Here is a 24,009-nt window from a genome sequence, read left to right as displayed (position 1 = left end):
TTTCTGAGTAGAATCTCTTGATATTTTTATGATCTTCATGGGTGGTTGCAAATTAGCTTCTTTTATCTGAGAGAGAAATGTTAAACAAAAATTCAGATACTCAGTGTGAAATAGTTTTCTAGAGAACAACCAAGGCTTAAAGTGAAAGTGGAAAATTTATCCCCAGTATTGTCTACACTCTGATGAGTTTTTTTCCCAGCCTGCCAGGGAAATGCAAGTGGTCCAGGATTTTCAGAAATGGGAGGCTGACAACGTAAGAGTACCTGTACTGAAGCATGAATAAGAGGTGTAGCCAGGCACCATATTAATTTAGTGTCTTGCTTAATAACATAATGAAATAAAATAGCTGGGATAGCTAAGGGAAGAATGTGCTTTGACATGCAAAGAAGATGAGAACAAGGCAGAGTTCAAAAGGAGGGTTTGTGATGGAAGGAAGGTGAAAACCAGATAGAAGTCTCAAGGAGGGGAAGGGAAATGTTTCTACCACAAGGCAACTAAAGATGGATAGTCATTCCTCGGATGTCAGAAGAACAAAGACCTCCAGCCCTATTCCTTTCCTCCTCAACTTCTCTGTGGTATGTGGTCAGATAATACTAAAGTTAAACTCATTAACAAAATTTTTCTTTCTGTTTTTGTTTCAGTGATTTGCCATCTTCCATGCATGAATGGAGGCCAGTGTAGTTCTAGAGATAAATGCCAGTGCCCTCCTAATTACACTGGTAAACTTTGTCAGATCCCTGTGCAGGCTGCCAGTTCTCCAAAACACTACCATCACCCGCAACAGGTGAACAAGGCTGTAGGATCACAAGTTATCCATTCTACTCATACTTTACCACTGACGATGTCTGGACAACAAGGTGTAAAAGGTAACTTCTTCCTTGTTAAATATTTTTTCCTTTAACTAGCTTTGGGTATTCAGCCAGTAACAATAGTGATACACCTACCTGTACTGGAGATTGACACCACAACTTAAATCGTGAGCTTACCAGAACGGCTGGAACATATTTTGCTTGATGACTGAAGCACTAAGAAATAATAGTGGTACTGAAAAGAGTTTTAAAGTAAATTTACTTTGCCTTACGGTGCAATTTAATACAGGTTGCAGAGTCAAGGGGATTTCTTCCAGAAGTGTAGACCTGTTCAAAAAGATAATGGTTGTGGCTGAACAGAGTCCATAAATTGCAGTTTACCTAGACAGAGAGTTGCATGTCATTCCATGGTTACTAATGGAGGGAAGAGACAATGCTTTTCGACATAACAAAAATTTAAATCTAATGTAAAACTAAAAATACAATCCATGTTAATCTTATATAATTTGGCAGAGTCCTATAAGTTAATTTTGTGGTGAACTTTTTAGTGTAGGTAGGCTGTGATATGATTCAGTTAAATAGAACATTCTTTCCAGGTCAAAGAAAAATATAATTTAAGAAAGGGTAAGGTTTTCATACCGCTAATTCTGTGAAGAAGGCAGAAGATAAGAAACAAGGAAATCAATCATGTTAATCAAATATTGCCCAAAGAAAGTTCATTCAGCTTCAGATTCTGTTTTCCTTAGTACTTTTTTGGTGAGGTGGCACGTTCTGATGACCTTGAAGAGAAGTGTTGAATTTGTCTCTTGTATATCCTATGACAGTAGGTAGCATTTTATCTGGGTGGGATCCTGTCTATATGGAGTGACCCTTGCAACTCAGATTCACAACATATGAAATAATGTGACGTTTGTTTGTTTGTTTGAATAGTCAGCTTGATTTTTTTCTGTTTGCTTTTTTTTTTTGTCAAGGGTAATTTTACAATTAGCTCTCCAGTACCTCTGAATAAAAGCAAAATAAATAGGTAAAGATGTGAGGAGGCTCAGTTGCAGGCAACTAGTTCCTGAATAACTTTGCTAAAACAAGCCAAACTATTTATATGTTTGTGATAAATATAATCTAATGTAGTAATTCTGTTTTCAGAAAGTGACATAACTGTGAAGGAAGTGTTGACAGTATCCTGGAAATGCAATATTTTACAAGTACTTTGAGTATCTGCTCGGTCAGAAGAAGAGACTGTAATTACCAAAACATTTAGCAAAGCAGCAATATATTTCTGTGCCTATGTAATTACAGATGAAATAATTTCAGACAATTTTATGGTGGACCATAAAAACCAAATTTTTAAGATGCAGTTGTTTTTCAGATCTAGAGTTCCTCTCTTAAAATGCACAATAGGTTTCTCATTGCTAAAGAGTCTGATCTCTTGAATCAGACCTTCAAGTCCTCAAAGGAACCATTAGCAGTCACAATGCCTTTTCTTCTCTTTCCATGCACAAATGAGAATGTTGGATTGTTGAGAGAGGAATATTTCATTTCTTTAAAGGAAATAATAAAACAATTAATCCTGTAATGGCTGGCAGAAATAAAAATCAGTGCATCTAGGCAGTGATCCAAGACCTGGAGAGGATTGTGATAGTAATATTGCATGGGAGGACCTAGCCTAAATTTGATGTTTTCAGCATCTGAACATCTCTGATTGGATTGTTAGATTAAAGTAGAACAATTAGTGATTTCTTTTGAGGACTAAGATATTTTTTAGATTTAGCAACTAGAGAAACTAGTTGAAGGGATTCCTCTTCATACATAAAAATGTATGACGTGGGAGATTGACCCAGACACAGGAAATGCTAACTTTGTTATGCAGCTTACAAACTATAAAACGTTTTACACACCTCTTCTCCTTGCCCACTCCAGTAATAATTTGAATTGCATCTTTAAAGGGCATTTTGTGCTCCAGTGAAAAGAGGCCTGAGGGTCATAAGCACTTCTGTGCAGATTACATTGACTGGAGGGTCTCAGTCTACATACCCAGACTTAAAACTACAACCGTATTTAAAAATGGAAGTATCTGAAAATAATTTCCTCCGTCTTTATCTGCCAAACCCTGAATTCAAAGTTCAACAAAGGGAGTGGTGATTTTAGATGGTTCAGATGCTGGCAACTCTTGCAGGGGCAGTCTCAGGACTTGGCAGGTACATAAAGGTGAAGGGTTGAAATCTGAAGCTTTTTCTGTGTTCCAGAGAAAGATGATGGATCTGAAAAAGAAAATAAAACTTACTATATATCCAAAAATAACCCAGTAGAGTTTGAATTCTGGAACTTTGAATGGGATTCTTATTACACAGTATGACCACAAATATTAATGTCAGACCAGCCAATTTGGACATCCATGTTTATGTAGCAGTCTTTACAATCTTATAATGTTGTTCTTTCCTGTGTGAAGAGTTTTCATTTTCTTGCTTTGTTAGTGAGGCATTCTTTCAGCCTTCCCTCTAACCCCCAAATTTGGGCTTCATTTATATTTCAGTTGCTTTAAGGCACTCTGTAAAAATTCTGATGTACAAAAAAGAAATGTCTTAGAGGTGCCTAAGATATATTTTTCACATATTTTATTACCAATTTTTTTATATGTTTTTCCTTCAATTATTTTAGTGAAGTTCCCTCCTAACATAGTGAATATCCATGTGAAACATCCCCCAGAAGCCTCAGTTCAGATCCATCAAGTTTCAAGAATTGACAGCACATCAACAGGACAAAAAGCGAAAGTACCTCAGCCAGTACATCCACAGGTCTCTTACCAAGGTCTTCCATATCAGAAGACCCAGAAAGGACATACAACTTACACAAATCAACAACCCATTCCTCATATGTTTCCTGTTTCAGTTAAAACTCAGCTTGGGCGCTGCTTTCAGGAGACTGTTGGGACGCAGGTAAGAAATGTTTGCTAAGGCTTTTAAGACAGGTAGCTTTAAAACAATATTATGAAAGAATGAAAAAAAAATTCACAATTGCTGGGAAAGGACACATTTGACATTGTTTTCTGAAACAAGATTATTTTGAGAATGTACAATTCTTACAAAATTTTTCTGAACCTCTTTCTCCTTCAAGCTACTATCTTTATTTTCAAGTCTTGGATTCCTGGCATTTTGATTTCAGTTATTCTAGCCACAACTTTTCCATTTATAAGCTGTTTCTCCAAATGAAAAAAAAACATGACTTAAATGCAATCTCTAACTTCCCTGATTGAACAACTAAGGTTACACCATTTTCCACAGTTTTTCCTGTCCTTTGGTTTAATGAGTCTTTTTGCATATATATCTCAACAGCCAGTATTTTTTAAGCAGTTACTATTTTTATGGAAATTCCTATTCAGCATCTCTATGCGTTTTACAGTATTGTAGGGTAATGTTTTGAATCTGTTGAAATATGACCACTGAATGGGGTAGAAAAACCTTAGTTCAGTTAGAAATAATTTTTTACATCAGGTTTTGCATATGACTATCCAAAATTGTGTATCTTCTTTCAGCTCCTGAAAGCATTTTCATAAGATACACAGTTTTTTATTTTTGCATATATTTTTAAATATACACTGAGATGATAAGGATATGTGAAGAGACTGTTAAAAAATTAGTAAAATCCTGTTATTTATTGCTTATCCCCATGCTGAAATTTAACTTTTCAGATCCAGTGTTTTTAAGCTTAATGTGTGCCTCAGACTGATATTTTGTGAGAGGTTTCAGAAAAATCACTTGTTTTGGGAGGCAATGTTAGAGAATGAATATGTTGTTTTTCTCAGGCTAAAAAATTACTTTTCGACTTTATAATTAAAGATTTGAATTTTAAATTTATCACGAATGCCACTGTGCTTTCGGTCCTTCCAGTAATATGTACCCAAAGTTAGCCAATTTTCAAACATCTGAAATTATATCTATTTTCAGTATATTCCACAACATTTGTAAGATGTTGGCAGCAAAATTATCCAAAGATTTCATCTTCCCTGAAATGCTGGACTAGAGCAAAGTGCCCTTTACGAGTGTATCTTCTAGCTGTTTCTTTGAGCTGTCACTGAAATTTTTTAAAGGCTCTTAAGCAGCGTGCAACACCCTGGCCCCCAATTAAAAAAAAAAAAAAAAGAGAAGAGACCTCACTCCCTGACTCACAAATGGGCAAGGAAGAGACTTTGGAAAGGAGCAGTAATGGGGAACAGACAGGAGTAGAAGCAGGATGCTGTCAGACCTGGGTGACGGCAATGTAGTGTAGTTGTCAGATGGTAAGTTGTGATAGCAGTTACCTTCTGGAATCATAGAATGTTAAGGGGTTGGAAGGGACCTTAAAGATCATCTAGTCCCAGTGCCCTGCACTAGACCATACTAGACCATCTCATGAGGGCAATGACAAATAATTCATTCTGAAAAATGCTGTGGAAGAAGCAAATTTAAATGTCATAATGCACCAAAAATGTTTCTAAAACACCAAAGTTAAGTCTGAGTATGGAATGCTATAGGCTAGTATTCACTAATTCTTGAACGCTTGATTTGGGATCTACAATTAATTTACGCTGATGAGCTCTTTGTGCTTGTCTGTTTAAGGAATAGCAAAACCTTCAATTTTTTCTTTGACAGCTGTTGAAGCACATGTTCAAAAGAAAGTTCATGGATTTCACACGACAAAATGAAGCAGGGCCTGTGTCAAACAACCATTTCTCTCTGTTTCCTAAGAATGAGCAATATAACAAACATAGCATTATGATGCACAATCATAAAAATCTGGAAATAATTATGATAATTAATAGTTGTTTAGTATCTATTTGTAGATCTATTTGTACTCATACATAGAGGAATCTAAAATTCCTTCCTTGGTCTTACACTTGGCAATAGGTGCTCTGTCTTTTATCTCCTACCTCTCATGCTTGATCATTTCCTGTGTGTTGTTTCTGAGGCATGCATAAGCGAGGCATTTTGAATGACATACCAAAACTTTGTGTCCTATGCCTACCCCTCACACTACAATGCTTTTAAAACTAAAATTTACTCATCACTCTCTGGAAGACAGTAGCGTACTCGTTTTAAAGGAGGAGAAAAGGGAAAATTTGCTTCCATTGCCCTCATGTCTGACTTGGAATCCTACTAAATGCTTTGTCACCAATTTTGATAATTTTTTTTTCAGTATTCCCCTGGAAAAATGTGTCTTTGCAGTGGTCTCAAAGAAAGGGTAGTGCCTCCTGCTTTGGAATAGTGCATGTTCTCATTTTTTACAGATTTCATCGATCCTTTCAATGTCAGTCTTGAAGAAGAGCATAGTAAGGATTTCAGATATGCCTTTTGTTATGTAATTTAATGGATCAATTTAGAATTGGAGTTCTAGGATGGCGGTTTGTAGAGCATTCATTTAAGACCTTGCCATACATATAGATCTAAGTGACTTGTTGACTATTCAAATTTGAATCTGAAATGTTGTTTTTCCTGCACTCAGGCAGTGCATATTATTTATTTGTATGTTAAATATACCTTGAACTGGGAAAAACACTTAATTGTTTTTACTTTTAAATAGATCTATTCCAAAAGAATTAGGTTTTTTGTTTCCTTCATATTTGCTTTGCTATATTTGAGGGTTCTCTTTATCTGTTCAGATGAGATACTAAATTGAGATTTCCCTGTTAGGAACAATGTGTTGCAAGTCCTTTCCGGAGTTGATGCTGGATAATTTTTATATCCATACTTTGTTCAACAGTCATCAGTTTTTATACATTTTTTTGCAGGGTGGATTGTGTACTTGGCTCCAGAATTATTTTATTAAATATCCTGGGATCAGAGATGAATTTACTGTGTATAGAGCAGATTGATGGAAGGATATGTGTGTGGCCTCTTGTAAGAAATCAACCAAGTTAGTAAGAACTCTGGTCTGGGCTAGAAGCATAAGATTAAAAAAGTATCAGAATCTCTTTTGTGGTTTTGTGTGAATGTGTAACTTCTACCATTCTATGTTTCTGTCCATCTCTTGTTCTCTCCTTCTTCCTCAAATTTCAGCTGCTCTTCAGTTACAGGTCCTTTGATTATAGTGCTCTGAGGTTTTTCTCACAACCTTCCATGGAATATTTTTCATCTCCCAGCACATTCTTTCTCACCCCACCTTAGTTAAATTCCCTTAATGTATCTCATTCAAAAACAGTAGGATAGTCGCTATACTCAAATTCCAAGACAGTGTGCTTTCTGCAGTGAATTTCCAACTGAATGCATACTGTTAAAGTGAGAAACTGGAACCACGTTGAACTGAAGCTCAGAGGACTTTATGGTACAGATAGTTAAAGAATCTGGTCACGTTATCAGACCTCCGATGACTTTTAACTACTGACATAGGAATTCTTCTAGACTTTCTATTCGCTTAGCTGTCTGTAGTATCATAAGTGACTGTAACCAAAGGCAGCAATGGTGAGAAGAGGCTAGTAAAAGATGTGTGAAAAGATGTCAGTCTACAAGCTTAGAGGACAGAGAGGGGCTAGAGGAATGAAATTTCCTAGTTTGATTAGAATAAATAAGGACACATGTTTTCATAAATACATATACATGTGTATGTATGTGTTGCTTAATTGTGACTGTTTTCTGAAGTGTTCTCAGCACTGGTAAATAAAGTGGAAAGAGAACTATAAAAGTAGTATTAATATTTGAATTTTTAAAAAATAATATAAGAAAAAATAGTGTTTTGGATGGTTCTCTTTTGTACTTAAGTCAGTTCACTTTTCTTGGCTGCTTCTCTTTTCTCTAAGTGAAATGCTTAGCAATTATTTCTCCTCTAGAATATGTTAGTGGTGATTGCTCCAGAGTAGCTTACCATGTCACATGATAGCTTACTATGATATCTCGCATACAAAAGTATGACTTTCCTAGTACCAGAAATATTTTTGCAAGGTATATCATGAACTAACAGTTAAGCTGCAGGGCAGAAACTTTCTGTTGTCATAAAGATATAGGAAACAAACCTTTACCTAAACTTGCACCTTTTTATATAGAAAATAATGCAGAGAACGTAGAGACTTGAAGTTGGGAAATGAACACAGTGGAAACAGTAGGACTAAAATCTCACTTAAGATGGAAAACAATAAATTTCTGGAGAGCACTATATGTTATGGTACCTTCAAAAGCTGGAGACTGGACATAGAGACTTGTCCTGAAAGATGTTTTACAGCCATGTAGTCCTTTATTTCTGAAATCCAAGGCGTTAGTCATCTTAGACCACTGATTCTCTAGGTTGTGTTTAAAAAGCAAGCAAATAAGGAAGATTATGTTTCTCTTTTTTCTGCAGATTTTCATTTTAATTCTAACAAAAATGCCTTACAACACAGAATATCTTATTTCCTAAAAAACTTATACAGTGTCAGTGGTGCATCTAGTAAAGATTGTATTGGTATTCTTGAGTCCTGTTGATTTTGCATATGGTGATTTTGCATTTAAATCAAGAAAAGAATGCAGATGCCTGCTATCTGTCGAACTTCATATAAAGATGGTTAAGCACTGCTTTTCTCACCCCTTAATACCACTTTGAAGTGTTAACTAAGTATATTCATGTGTTTTCCTATGGTTAGGAATCAAATCACAATATGACACCTGTAGCAGACAATAGAAGCACATCTTGATAGATTAATTGTGTTAATTAAACTAAATAACGTTAATGGTGAACACTAGGAAAGACTTACTGAAAATTACAAAGGCTGTCCATTTTTCAGTGCACATATGTGTTCAAATGTGTTTCAAATGCTGCTTAGCATGCCTGATCAACAGATGTTAGTTAATCAGCATCTCAAGTGGGATAAATTTCTATGGAAATGGTTTATTTAATACTGTGTTTCAGTAATGTCTTTTACAGGAAACATTTGGTTTTGTTTGAGCAACACACTTCTGTCTGCTGTCAGACTTGGTAGAATACGAAATAACCCAAGTGACTGGTGGCAGCTGGAAAAGGTCAGAAATTACCAACTTGTATCATGGTAAAGATTCTGACTGCAAATCATTAAACGTTTACGTAACCTTATTCAGCCAAGGGCATATGCTGATCGAGTACTTAACTTTGAGAATATACATAAAGTGTTTAGGAACTGGACTTGGATAATTGATGAATTTTTCAAATGGGAAATATTAAACAAAGGCAGCAAAGTTTTTGAGTTAGAAATCAAAAATGTGTTGATAGCTCTTAATGCCTAACCTAACATTGATACTGCTGTATGCAATATGATCATAGTGTATATACTGTGGAGGTGATTACAGTAGTAGTATGCTATTTGAAGTTATTCATTCAACTGTATAAGTATTCCTGTTGAACTTGAGATTTAACAAAACATTTCCTATGGAGGTAAATTTCAGGTATTTTCATTTTGTGACAGCTGTGTGAAATGAACTTTGCTATTTATATTCTTCAGGCAGGAAAAATTATACAGTCTTGTACTTCATACTGGTACTTGTTCTCTTAGAGCACTTTTAAAACCTTTTTTCTTTAGAATAGTCTCAAAAATACCATCTCATAAAATAAAATAACTGTCTGGAATTCCTTGAAGCTCATGGTTTGGCTTCTGAAGTTCTTAAACAAATAGACTGTCAGAAATTGGTGTGGATTCATTTCCAGGATTAATGCTTCATTTGCAATAGTTTCTTTGCAAGATCAATACTCTGAAATATCAGAAGATTAAGGATGTATCAGATACCAAAAACTCCAAACACTGTTTTAATTACTCAAATAGAAGGAAGCTGAATAATTTTTACTTGCCTATGAAGAATGTTCTGTTTAAGCCAAAACAAATTCTTTACCAGTTCTTCTAGAAAGTCTGGAAATATTTAAGTTTCTCTCCTCTGCTTATGAGACAATGCCTGTTAGTGAGCCAGTGGTACATGGGATAATACTCTTCATTTGTAACAACCTGTCATTCAGCTGGTCAGTAAGCTAATTAAGTTTGTTTGTTAATGGTTTCAGTAATGCAGTTTACTAAGTTTGAGGTTTCTTTCTCTGTTTGTCGTGCCTATAGGGAAAAAAAAAAAAAAGAAGCAAGAATCCGAGGTCTGTGCCTGTTGAATAGTTTACAGAAAGTTAAACAGTGTATCCATTCACTTCTCCTATTGTGGTATGTGAAATACAGTCTTTTGAGCTGAATCCCGGAGTCATTAGCTATTAACTCAGGCAAAGCACCTATCAATTTCAATCATAGTTAATCATATGACACCCCTTTATTTATGCCTGTATTGTGGTTTTAACTAACAGCTTGTGACAGGGATTTGTGGATGGGTCACGCAGGTGTCTGAGTCCCAGGAAACGTTGTGGTCCCCTGGCCAAAATCCTCTGTGGTTGCCCTGAGACTAATTGCCAGACTGGGCTCCCTACTGCACTTTACAGAATAAACTTCCTCTACTGCCTTAGCAGAGGGATTTCAAGGAGGGCTATAATCCTTCCTTTTCCCTTGGCACTGGAAAACACATGAAACCCTGGTGGCAGTACACAACTGTTAGCACTCCAAGACTGTGGAGATGGGGCAGAGACTGTAGTCTGGACAGAGTAATAAAGAGGTGATGTGGCTTGGGGTGGCCTTCGTGCACCAGCACAGGGTCAGCCAGAATTTCAGTCTTCCAGTGGGAATATTCAGTACTTCCTTCAGTTATATAAAATATTGGCATAGAAGCCCAGGCACGCATGGGGAAAAATATGTGGATTCGAAACAATACTTTCAGTGTCTGTGAGCTCTTTACCCAGGAAGAACTTTGTTTTATAGCAGTACCATGTGTGCATCATACTGCTGCTACTGCTGAACCTCTTTCAGCACAGTTGGACTCTTTTATACAAAACCTTCATGACTTCTTTGCCTTCTGATCGAGTAAGAGTGATTTCCAAATCCCAAGCTTGTGACAGAGATACCATTCATGAAAATCTGTTTTCTTTTCCAGGACCCCTCAGGAATACGGACTAGATTAGTTTAAAATATAGATGATTGACAGAAAAGTGTAAACCTAAGCTTAGGGAATGGCATTATCTTCATGGACAGTCAAGCTGTATGCCTGTTTAGCTTTTCTGCTTATTTTAGGCTTTTATGTGTGTGTTGGAGTTATGTTGAATGGTCAGATAAACTAAAAAATAGTTGGGAATTCCCCAAAGTGATGTTTCCAGTCACTTGTGACTCAGAGACTGGAAAAGACTGACTGAAAAACTAATGAGTTCTTCTTGGTAATAGGAAGTGGGTAAGACTTTTTAAGTGGATAGAAATTACCTATAAAAAATTTTTGAAACCTGTAGAAACAGAGCTTCAGTTCATAGATGCTTAAGGGTTGTGAAAGGGGGGGAGTATCTTGAGAAAATGCAGCAGGCTAGGAAACTGTGCAGTGACTTGAGCGTTGAGAGTATCTGAAGCACTATTAGATGTATCAGAAAAATCAGGGTTTACTAGGCATAGAAGAACTCTTTGTTTCTGCTTGGATTAGGACTTTGCAGAGCAATCATGTTTTCTGATACATAGCTCCAGAATTACACAGATCTTACAGCACTGGGAGTCCCATGTGGCAGTTGCTTTTTCTCACTGGCCAGTTTCTACAATGATCTGGATGTTAACCAAATTATCATTGATTCTTCAAGCTTTAATTCACCATAGAGGCAGTGGGAGCAGCAGCTTTAATCATTGCCAGTTTTTACTGACAGGACTACAAACTACAATTGCCAGATGACTCAGACTTTGGCATCCTTATTTTTGCTCATGGTTTTTATATGGAAATTTGAAAGAGTTATGACCACAGAGATCATGATTTTTGGTAGAGTGCAAATGCTGTAGCACCACACCTAAACTATAAGTAGGCTTCAGTTCATCTTCCTCCTCCTCCACTACTTTATTTTTCTCCCATCCTTCTTTACTTTTTCTGTTTTTAATTTATTACTATTAAATGACACCTTTTCTATTCTGGGAGAGGGGGGAAGGGCCAGTTCATGATGCAATGTTGGCTTTCAGGTTAGTGGAATCTTGCCTTGACACATGTGAACTGCTGGAATGTGTCCTTGAGGCTTTTGACCTTGAAGAGAAACACTGGGTTTTTGTAATGTGCCTCACTGCCCAAAGGCTCCATTTCTGAGATCCTAAGGGAGGTGCAGCACCAACCTTGATTCCTTCTGCTTTTTTTCAGAAAGAGGAGAGTTGTAAAAGCAAGATACACTAGGGGAAGAAGAGTTGAGTGCAACATGCTTTAGCTGGCTCTTGATAACAGCCACAGTGTACGACTGTAATAAGTGGCTTCTTTGTCTTTGAAAAAGCAGTCTCAGTTCTAGAAAAAGGGCTGAGCATCTGTAATTATAAAGTAAAACTGAATAGCTGTGGTTATAATGTAAAATGGTCCTTCTTGGAGCATGCTCACCTGGGACACTGGTTGAGAAAACCAGCATTGTTTAAGAATGTAATATGAATTCTCTAAGGTTTTAGTGTAGCCACTTGGAGGAAGCATTATGAGTATTCTCCAGCTGAAAGATTTTTAAGCTTCTGGGAACTGCAGCACAATTTGTATATCATCTAGCTAGGGGCACTTGGAAGAGCTAGTTCCAGTTTTCAAAACAGCTGAGCTGCTACAGCAGTGGGAGTTGTGCAGAATTCACCATTTGTGCATCTTGATGGTCTTTGTGAAGTACCAGGCTGAGAGTGGCTTCTGGAAACAACTCAGCAGACTCTGACTGATCAGGAATGGTCAGTCTAGTGCAAGACAGCTGAAAGATGTGTTCATATAATGTAAGCCTGGGCCAGTATCTGGAAGGTGAGACTTGCTTAGATACTTTGCTGCTTTAACACAGCCAAAAACCATCCAGGCGAGGACTGTTTCTCACCCCCTGCAACATCGGAAAATTTTTCACCAGATCCTCTGCAGACAACAATTGAAAATAGACTCCTAAAGTTGAACAATAACTGAGCAGTCTTTCTGAATCTTGTTGACCACTCTTGTTTTTGCTGTTCATGTGTCACCCTAAAATGAGACTCAAAGCACAAATGGTGGTACCCTGTATATGGGTGGTGTACAGAGGCACACCATAACTGTGCTAAGTTGCCGTAGTGCCAAAAACTTTGACATGTGTGGCTGTCATTAAGATGGAGGATGCTTCCAGCTTCTTGTACATCCCCTGACAGATGTCTAAGCTTCACGTGCAGTAAGTGCTGAGCTGCTGCAGGCTGCAGTTTGATGTTTAAATAGTGTACTGGGGCTCCTTTGTTGCAGAGATATTTCCGGAGGTGCCTGGGGGTAGTATCTGTGAGAAAGGGATAGAGAAGATGGCTGGCATGATGCCTTGCTGGCCCTCCCCATGCAGAGGGGACCCTCTGATGGGTCAGAACCCTGATGTGGGGTAGCTTGCTATCCTGTTACTAGTCACACTACAAAACTACAGAGAGTAACACTGCTTCAGAAACGTCATTGGCTCACGTGTGCCCATATGATCAAGAGCACATAGGAAAAATTTTAGAAAAGTTGGAGGAAGCTGTCAGTGCCTGTGCATTCAGCATAATCTGAACTGCAGAGTGACTGGGTTACTAGCTGAAGTAAAAGCAACTGCAAGGCCACAGCCTGTGGCATAGGATGAGCCAGCTATCTTGAGCTGAAAGCTAAGTGGCACTGAGCATTTGGGTCAGAGGTTTATATGCTGTCAGAAAGCTAAGTTAGATTAGGGAAAGTCTATTCACTCCGTACTGAGGATTCACACTTTGGCATATTTGAATTGTTTGCTGCAGTGCTTTTTTATATCAGCATTTGCTTTGAAAGTATTACTAAGGGCAGCTGTTGTGAACTTCTCCTGTGCATTGTGTGTTACATTTTATACCTGACTGGCAAGTTTAGATGTTTTCATTTTTTTAACATCTGCATCTGAAATACATTTAAGCTTTCTTTACCATAAGAAATGGAAGAAAATTGCAGAAGTCAAGAACATAATTAGTACCTTGTAAGCTTCTGAAAATTAGTATTCTTATTAATAAAAAGCAGAATAAGGAAATTATTGATGGGGAAATGACAATTGGCCTAAGAAATTATTGCATGATTAATTTGAATATTTGCATGGGGAGGGAGAGAGTTCTTTGGAGTAACACAGGCATCACTAATTTCAACTTTAGTCATCTTACATGTGTTATCTTCAGTGTCTGAGCAGCAGAATCTGTCATTAAATTTGGCAGTTTTCAGTAACTGATCATAAACATTAAACATAAGTTGATGGGAAATTGAGGCTATTTAGTAGGAAATAACATAAAAACCATAGTCATACTTTTTGTCTTTCTCTAAGAGAGTAATTAAGTGTTTGAGTCAATTTATATAGCTTCTGAAAAAGTGGACAAGGATGTATTGATGAAGAAGAATGTAGGGAATAGGTGCCAGTGGTAAGTTACTACCTTAGAAATATACTCACTCATTCTTGTGTCATATTGGTTCCTTCTGTTTCTTTCTCTTTCTTTTCAAGTTGACACAGGGGAAGATAATAATGTCCCCTAATTGAGTCATGCCTGTGTAGAGAGCCTTTGCAATGCATAGGCACTGTTTAAGCTCAGCTAAGAGCTCCAGTGAATCTTCAGTGTCTCAGCGAGAGGTCAACCCAAGATAACTGAAAAAACATTGTACTAGAAGTGAGCATTTTATAGTATCACTAACCAGAGAATTCTTTACCTGACTATTCCAGTGTGGCAAAGCACTTCCTGGCCTTTCCAAGCAAGAAGACTGCTGTGGAACCGTGGGTACTTCCTGGGGTTTTAACAAATGCCAGAAATGTCCCAAGAAGCCATGTAAGTGCTATTTTGTTGTTATTCTCTGGATCAGCTTATGCCTTTTTTCCCCCTTAAGTAGTATTTTTTTTTTTTTTTTTTTTTTTTTGAAGGAAAAAAAACAACAAAAGGAACCTAGTAGAAAGAATGTGCTATGATTTGATTAGGAACAGGTTGTAGAAACTGGAATTCCCCTGCATACCAGCAGGGTTACATTATGCAGGCACTCAGTGCAGCCAGCAAAGTTGACATTGTTGGGTTTTTTCTCCCCTTCTTCCTCCTTTCAGTCAGTGGTGGACTGTTGTGTTTTCTCAGTGCAGGAAGAATAATCACATTGAATCATCTTGCCTTTTCCAGCTGGACTTTTTTTTTTTAAGTTTGCACAGAAATTTTAAATTATAGAGGCGCCAGTTACTGCTTGGAGAGAATGCAGTGACGTCTTGGGACTGCAGATGAACTTTCAAGTTTGGAGCCAAGATCTTCCAGGCTCTAAATTGTCAGTTACTTTTTTTGCTCTGCTTTTGAAATATCTTCACCAACAATTAGACAATGACAAAGACTTCTTTCACCATTTTACTACAGTTTGACATCATATTATAAGGAAAAAGAAATTTCAAATTTTTTGCATGATAGGTGAAGATAGTCTCTTGAACTTTCTGTGAGTTATGTTATTGTTGCACAGGAATAACAATACTCCTGTGTCATGTTATAGTTTCGTCATTAAATGAAAGATGGGTAAAGGTAATGTAATCTCAGTTTTGCAGATGGAGTGGACCTGCATTTAGTGGGCCAGATATAGGGCAGAAGATTGCAGTCATTCTTATCTAGGTCACCTAGGACCCTGTTATTTGTACAGATAGCAATGTTGGAAACATGTTCAGTGTTAAATCTTTTTGGAAGCATGTTTTTGTTGGCAAGTCTTAATGTAGATATAAATACAATTCCAGCAGAAAACCTACTTTTACTTCTATTTCTCTGACTCCTCCTTCCATAGGAGACTGACATAATTTATGCTGACTCAGTCTGATCTGCTAGTTTATGAAGCATTTAATTTTCATGCATTAGAGTATGTTTATTTTCTGATGTGCTTCAGGGAGAGAGCCTCCTTGGGGTCATAGTTGATAAGACTCAGGTACCTGAATTTTTATTCCTGTATTATGTAAATACAGTTTCTAACAGGGCCATGCATGCCAACAGTATGACGTTTAACAAAGAAAAGTGCCAGATTCTGCACCTGGGATGGGACAGCCCTGAATGTACGGACAGACTAGGGAATGAGATGCTGGAAAGCAATGCCATGGAAAGGGACCTGGGGGTCCTGGTTGACAGCAAGTTGAATATGAGTCAGCAGTGCCCTGGCATCCAGGAGGGCCAACCGTGTCCAGGGGGGCATTAGGCAAAGCATCACCAGCCGGTCGAGGGAGGGGATTGTCCTGCTCTGCTCTGCACTGGGGCGGCTTCACCTTGGATATTGTGTGCAGTTTTGGGCACCACAATACAAGAAGGATATAAAATATTAGAAAGCATCCAAAGGAGGGCTATGAAGATGTTGAAGGGCCTTGAGGGAACACCATAAGAGGAGCACCTGAGAGGTCAGTTGGCTCGTTCAGCCTGGAGAAGAGGAGAATGAGCAGAAACCTCATCGCAGTCTACAACTCCTTCACAAGAGGAAATGGAGGGGCAGGCACTGATTTCTCCTCTCTGGTGACCAGTGATAGAACCTGAGGGAATTGCATGAAGTTGTGTCAGGGGAGGTTTAGCTTGGATATTAGGAAAAGGTTTTTCAGCCGGAGGGTGGTTGGGCTCTGCAACAGGCTCCTCAGGGAAGCAGTCACGGCATCAAGCCTTCCAGAGTACAGGAAGCGTTTGGGCAATGTTCTCGGGCACATGGTGTGATTCTTGGGGCTGTCCTGTTCAGGGCTAGGAGTTGGACTTGATGATCCCAGGACTTCCCCCACATGAAGCTGTGCTGACTGTGACCGATGACTGTGTTGTCCTCCGGGTGTTTTTCAGTATTTCCCAGAATAATATTTTTCGTGATTTTACTGGGCACTGAAGTGAGACTGACAGGCCTGTAGTTTCCGGGATGATTCAACCGAAAACTACTACTAATACAAATTTTTTGGTTTCTGGTTTGAAGTGAAGTCTACTTGTTAGTTCTTCATTGTTCGCGTACAACACTGATTGTTTCAACCTGGAATCCACAGTCGATGTGTTGGTTAGGCAGATCTTTAATGCCAACATGTCTGGCATGGTGTTAAGAGCAAGCAGTCAAGGAAACACTGGGGCAAACCAGGTCTGAAATCCTGATCCACAGATGCTTCCTAGATGGGTACAGAAAAGTGCCTAAACTCAACCTAAAAACCTCTCCTGAAAGGAAGTCCAGCACCCTTTTTTCGAAGCACTGAGTAAGAATACTTTTTTTAAAAATGCTAATGAGATGAACAATGTCTTTTTATTATAAAAGCTTAATGGCTAGCACACTTGCTCAAGATGGGACACTTCAGAGTTCCTTTATCTGCCAGAATAATTTCTAATCTACATTTTATACCTATGAGGAGATGCCCTAACCCATAAAATGTAGGAACAATTCTTGGAACAGGACTAGTAACCCAGTCTCTTTCCCAGAGTCCTTAATTACTTACGGTATGAGTCATGCTCACTCCTGCTTTCTGGCTCAATTTGAAATTGTTTTTTTGAATGTAACTGTATGATCTCAAGAGGAGACAGAGAATGTTGTCACTTGGAATAATCCTCTACTTCTGATTAAAGCATTCCTGGAAAGTAAGCGTTTGTTTCTCCTAGACATAATCGGATACATTTCTCATCTTTCTAGGTGGGAGTTCTCACTGTACATTAGTGTTTTAAGAAGGGAGAAGGAGAAGGGTTCGCTATCTGTTTTCCTCAGATTAAAATGCAGTGTCATTATATCACTGCATTATATCAAGAACATAATTTGGTAGGTGTATGCTTCAGGAATATTCATTAAATCTGTCAGGGAGCTTTGGTAGCGGTATAGGTGTTTTTTCTAGGCCAGCTTTGATTTAGCAATGATTCTATGTGTGATGCTATTCAATCATGCCATGTCTTATGGCAAGCCTGCATGGGTGCAAATGGTGAATTTTCATATTTCTAAGAACTTTAGGTGATAAATTTGGAGTTTTGAAGGTGTTTAAGTGATCTTACAGCATTTTAGAATTTTATAGATGATCAGTTTGAACTTAGGCACACAACTTGAACCTCTAAATCTGTTTTGAATGGGCCTAAGTGTCCTTAGGGCATAGATGTCAAACTAAGCCTCATGCCAGTATCAAAGTGTTATGCTTCTGTAGAGTAAACAATATTCAAAGATAAATGTAACTTTATTATAAGACTTAATGGAAGTATGGAGTGGATGCTAGAGGATTTATGTTCATCAAGTATTTTTATTTTTACAACAAGAATGATTCAGTGGTAGAAAGAGTATGCATATATATTTACATGTATAAATTTATATGATGCTAGATGGAAAAACTTGGGAGTCAAGTAAATCATTAGTAAGTTGTTAGTTAAGTGATATCTATGGCAGTGTCTCAACAGGCAAAATTAGTCCCACATTAGTCCCATATAATTTTGACCTGTTCTGGTACTTCAGTAAATTGGTATTACCCTTTTTATTGTAAATTTTTTGGAAGCAAACAGACTTCCTTTTGCTTTTATGGTTTTAAGCTTCATGAACTTAAAGGTTGACCTGTTTTTGTAATAATATGTAGTCAGATTGCGATCTTTTGTGTAACACACTTTAGCAAAATATTTAAGCATATACTTCAGTCTCACTAGCAGGCACTTTTCTTCTCACTTCAGTCAGCTACTTAAGGACATGCGTGAGCTTATGTGTGTCTTGTTCCCATGGTCTTAAGTAGGGCTCTGTCACTTTGTAGAGATGTACTTGAATATTTTGGGTTACAGCCACTGCTCAGTCAGGGCTTCTGTCCTATTGCAAAATTAAGTGCCTTGACCTGAGACAGCTCCCATGTCTGTAAGGTTATGGGTTATTCAGTTTTACTGAAAACCAAAAGAAGAAATTTTGGAACAGATCTCCATTTTTGAGGGCTTCTACAGAAGATGTTTAAGATAAAGTGCATTTCTGTGTTACATGGGGAATGTTATGATTGGTCAGGCTTCTTCTTAACAGTTAATAATTACAAACAGGTTGTCTAAATGTATAAAGGATAAGTAATGTAGGACTCCATCCAGCTCCCACGTGGATCACTAGGCATCACTGAACAAGCTCCTTACTCTACTGTGGCCCACTTAACGTTTCTGCTCTTTGTAGAAGGAAGAAAACAGCTGCTAATAAGCTGCCATTTCCTGTTCAGTGTGGGAGTAGGAGGATGAGGAGGGAGAGAGAGGTTAAAAAACTCTGACCTCGCTCCACCACTGCACTTTCTAGAGCAGCTGAGTCATCCTGGAAGGGAAAATGTGTTGCAGCACTGGAAAAGACCTGGCATACCTTATAGGCTAGTCTCCATCTACAACTGCAAGAGTTCTGCTCTTCCTCTGTTTTTGTTCATCACGCTGCACTGCAGGGTATCTCACTTGGTTTTAGTGAGAATTGAATTGGATCTGTAGTGGCAAACACAGATCAGTTAGGATGTAATGAGTGCAATTACGAGTCTGACTCTGCCAACATGACTATTAGGAGTTTCATTGATTTTTTGAGGGGACTAGGCCATTGTGCTTTTGTAAATCTCACCTTAAATTTTAACTGGTTTTAATGTTAACATTGTGAAAAGATTGTAGCTGCCATTTTAAAAGAAAAAATTTCCAGATTTTGGGTTAAGTTAAAATGGTTGTAGTCAATGTAAAGATGGAAAATATGTGTTCAAAACTCTAATAATATTGTTGCTGTGTTTTAGCCCGTAATATTTTTGTGTTTAACCATTTTGTAATTTATGCAATATCTAAGGAGAATCTTAATGTTCTAGTTAAGTAATTATTTTAAATAAGTCACAGCAATTTGAAATAAAACTATCTCACTCCAAAAGCTGCTACTCAGGATCATGACTTAAATTTTTCCAAATAATAGGAAAACGTTACTTAGAAGTAATGAAAATAATTATTGGGTTTTTTCTTCCTTTTTTTCCCCCCACTGTTACAGTCAACCAGTTACCAGTTTTAAAATAAGCTGCAGGGATAAATGTGCAATTCAGGCATTACGTAGTGTGAAGCCAATCAACAACATCGTTACTCAGTTGTTCTGTCGTATTTGACAATTTATATACAATAAAGATGAAAAGTACTGCATCTGGTTTTTTGTTGGGGTTGTTTTTTGTTTGGTTGGTTTGGTTTAAGTCCTTTTTTTTATCTACTGAACATTTAGAACACTTTCAAAGGAAACCGAAAGATGTGACAAAATGTAAGGGATCTCTGTTGTGGCAAATTATGAAAAACTCTCTTGACTCTTAGCAAAGGCACGTATGTGATCATAGTGCCAAAAGTTTAGTCCTATATGTTTAACAACTTACTGGACTTCGTCAAGAAGTTAGATTTTAGTGCATAACCATACAAAGAAGTTACTGCTCTTATTTATGATGTTTAAGCATCAATACACAGTTTTCTGTAGTCTCAAAAGCAACCTTAAGGGAAGAAAAAACCAATAAAGAGAAATAAAAAACTGATTACCTGAACACTTTCTATAGTGGCAAAATTGAATTCAGTCTTTACTTTGCAGTGTTATGTCTGTGACAGTTTGCACTGATCAGCCAGTAAGTGAAGTTCAGTCTTCTAAAATTCAACAGCTTTGTAATCACAGATGTGCCCTTCTCTTCTTTCCCCTCACCCCTTATTTTAAAAGTTTATTTGTATCTATTTGCTCTGGATTTCAAGTATTTTTTTAATTCAATATGGCAGGAGAACTGGTACCCAACAATTTTGCTTAACGTTTGAAGATACTTTTGCTTTCTAAAGCTGCTTTCAGTTATAAAACCATCATTGAGTTTCCATGATGAATCTTCCACTTTATCTTTTCCCAGCATGATATTTGTAGCTTGTTTGCAAAAGTAGTTATTTGAATATTTGAGAGCAAATAGGATGAATGATAATGTTCTGATTTCAAAGGCTTCTGTTTTTGTAAAAAATACAAATTTGACTGCATAGCTGAAATCTTAAGTGGTAAACATATGGAAAGAGAAGGAATTAAGGTTACCTGTACAACCTTTAATTTTAATTATTTTATCTTTTATGCTTAACCAAGCATCAAAAAAACTTGGATTTTTTTTTATAGTTATATGATAATTTGGCTGTCAGGCTCTGGAAATAAACATATAAATTAGCATTATTTAACTGATATAATTTTTTTCTTCAGCTTACCATGGGTACAGTCCTATGATGGAATGCCCACAAGGCTACAAGAGGATCAATGCTACATTTTGTCAAGGTATGATAGTGTCCACAATTGATTGTGTTTGTATATTTGTTTTCTGTGACAGATTCTTTGATATTTATGAATTACATGAATGAATCCAGTTTATTGATTTGTGTTTGAGAAAAAATGTTGAGGCTACTTTTAACTCTTTCCAAATATTGGCAACTGTATAGAGTGGTTTTTTGCCTCCAGGGCAAAAAACTTTTAAAACTTTTACTTATAGTTTCATTTTCTTTGATGATGTATAAAGATGATTTCATAAGGATCCATTTACTTTGGTCTTCAGTATAAAGACATTATTCTGTCAGTTTTTTTGCTGAACAGTGCATCTGTACACTTAGTTAAATCAGAGGAAACTAGCATTATAGAATAATTTTTATAAGCATGAAAGTTTAGAGTAATCAGAGAAAAATCCTTTTGGACTTAGAGGTTAGACACAACAGTACTGAGAAAAGCCAGACGGTGTCCCTGGCAAGATGAAGATTATAAGCATGTGTACCTGGCTGCCGTGTAAAGCAGTGACCCACATACTTGCAGGTTGTGCATAGTGCAGGTGAGGATGTGTGGAGTTAGTGTATAAGTTGTGTTACTCCAAGATTAGACTGTATTATCTCTTGGCTGTAAACATTCATGGCTAGGCTTCCTGAATGCAGATTTGGGAAGGGCTCTACCCACACTTGCTGCAAGTGCGCTGGTGGCTAAAAAGGCCAAGGCGAGAGAGACAAGATCGGTTGCAAAAGGCACAGCAGAAGGGCTCCTTGGGTGGTATTGGCAAGACACGATTCTTTCTGCGTTGTCTTTTCTCTTTGATGGTGATCTTGCGTGTGTTCTCAAAGTAAGCAGCAGCATTATATATAGTGTGTCTCCAGACCTCCGATTGGAGGCCAGAGTAGACCGTGATGGAGATCAGTGTGGCCAAGGCTGAGATGTTGCTTCAGGGAGTCCTTGTATCTCCTCTTTGGGGCTCCTCTCTTGCAGCAGCCAGTGGCAAGTTTGCCATAAAGCAAGATCATAGGGAGGCGGTGGTCCTTCATCCTTGAGATGTGTCCTGCCCATCGCAGCTGTGTTCTCAGCAATGTGGCCTCAATACTTGTAACTGCTGCCTGCCTGTTCTAGAACAGATGTATTGGTCACATAATCTGACCAGTGGATGTTTAGGATTGTACAGAGACAGCGTTGATGGAAGCGTTCTAGGAGACGCAGGTGGTGGTAAATGACCCATGATTCGGACCCATATAAGAGAGTACACAGCACTACGGCTCTGTAAACACTGATCTTTGTACTTAAGGTGTTTATTTCGCCAGACTGTTTTATGGAGTCTTCCAAAAGCTCTATATGCCTTTGCTAACCTGTTGTCTATCTCTCCGTCTTGGCTGTAAACACAGAAGTTATCAAAACATATAGGGTTGTGGGAATCTGCATGATCATGAAGCTACAAAGAAAGGCTTGGGACATTTACATCCTCCTATGGCCTATGGCATCTCTATCTGATGAAGCTGAAGAGATACCCATAGGCATATGGTTGTTCTTTCTGTGTATCTTTGAGCACTGGACAGAGGTGCCAGATGAGGATGTAGGAAAAACCTTAATTGCTTGTCTGACTTGTTTGGCACAGCACAAGCAAACAAGAAGGAGGTCTGAGAAGATGTGAGCAGTCAAGCAATGGTACTTTGGAGAGAGATTTGGGAAATAAGGGAAAAATGAGTTCAAGTGAGACTGATATTGCTGTGGTCAGGTTTGTTAATCATTGTTGATACAGCAAGGGTAAAAGAGGTCCCAACAAAGAGTAGTGGTGGTGGAGAGCAGGATAAAATGAAAGAGTAATTGATGTTAAAAGATATTTGTAGGCATTTTGGACATAAAGTTAATCTTATTTAACTGAAAACTTTCACTTAACATTCTGATGAGGGAATGTACAATAGCCAGTTGCATAAAGAAATCATTTACCAACCAAAATAATAAAGTTCCTAGAGCATTAAACACAAACATCATGCTGTTTCACTGCTGAGGGAGATCTGAGCTGCTATCTGCAAGTATAGCCACCTGAGCCGATCTGTTGATCTGACCTCTACCTAGTGGTTTACCAGCTTGCAGGGTAGGAGCGTTTGGAAGACTGCAAGAGAAAATTGGGGTGGGTCAAAATAGTAAAAACTAAATGGAGGAGAGCTGCCAGTTGCATCTCAGGAGCTTGCTCCCTGCTCTGCAGTGAAAAACCATAGGGTTCTCCTAATAAATAAAAGGAGTGGGGAGATGTTGATCATAACTTACTAATGAGAACTGAAAAGTGAAAAGGTGAAGGAGGTGTGAGTCATAAATGGGCCACCTCAAATGCCTCAAATTAAACACACAGGTGGTGTGTATATTTCAGCAAGATGTTTCCAGCCATTTTGAAGGAGATTGTTTCATTCTGCATATTATTTGTGAGGTTTTTTGGAGTCTGCAAAAGAGAGGTTTTCTAACTTTGAGCACAGAAAGTGTCTAGAAGATGCCATGATGCCATCATGGCATCCCTCTGAGCATGATCCAGGAGAGAAGGGAGCTTTTGGTACCTTCAGTACCAAACCCCCACACAAACCCCACACAATGGTTTCCTAGACAGCAGCAACCCAGCAGGCATTTGAAGGCGTGTAGGGCATTCAGTTTGTTTCACGAGACTGTAGGTGTTGGCAAATCTTATTCCATGGAAACTAAGATTCTCAGTCAGGGTCTACAGATGGTTAAAAATTGTCTGGTACTTGTGGAAGGCTGCCTGTAGTAGGCCAGGAAATTGTTTCATTGAGCAGTGACAGGCTGATAAGGGAGGGAGAACATATGTCTCTGGGTAGGAGCATTTGAGGGAACTAAGTACTGACATGGTAGTGTACAGAAACAGATCCATACCTGGTAGGCTAGTCATTGTTTTTTACACTGGATTTTGATAGATTTTCCCCTGACACATTTTTGTACCACATAACTAACACTGCAAGAAATATGAGGCTTTAAAATAGTTTGTTTTATACTGCTGTCATTGTCCCAGAAGAGACCAAGCTGTAAACTCTAAATATATCTTG

The 24,009-nt window shown here is 38.0% G+C and overlaps 1 protein-coding gene across 9 annotated transcripts in view; it reads left to right on the top strand.

The window, feature by feature from the left end:
- LTBP1 (latent transforming growth factor beta binding protein 1) overlaps positions 1 to 24,009 on the top strand; it is a 192,850-nt gene that overhangs the window by 87,523 nt on the left and 81,318 nt on the right. For 8 of the 9 annotated variants that reach the window (XM_027641572.1, XM_027641575.1, XM_027641571.1 and 5 more), the window contains 4 exons: positions 642 to 866; positions 3,465 to 3,742; positions 14,472 to 14,574; positions 20,900 to 20,971. In XM_027641572.1, the coding sequence (XP_027497373.1) occupies positions 642 to 866; positions 3,465 to 3,742; positions 14,472 to 14,574; positions 20,900 to 20,971 (678 nt within the window). The remainder of the gene's footprint in view (positions 1 to 641; positions 867 to 3,464; positions 3,743 to 14,471; positions 14,575 to 20,899; positions 20,972 to 24,009) is intronic. The other variant, XM_027641576.1, reaches the window with a different exon arrangement.

The sequence above is a fragment of the Corapipo altera genome, unplaced genomic scaffold (genome assembly GCF_003945725.1).
Source record: "Corapipo altera isolate COAL_440 unplaced genomic scaffold, ASM394572v1 48b, whole genome shotgun sequence".
Classification (NCBI taxonomy): Eukaryota; Metazoa; Chordata; class Aves; order Passeriformes; family Pipridae; genus Corapipo; species Corapipo altera.
The sequence above is the reverse complement of the archived record's forward strand: the minus strand, read 5'-3'. Positions and strand labels throughout refer to the sequence as shown.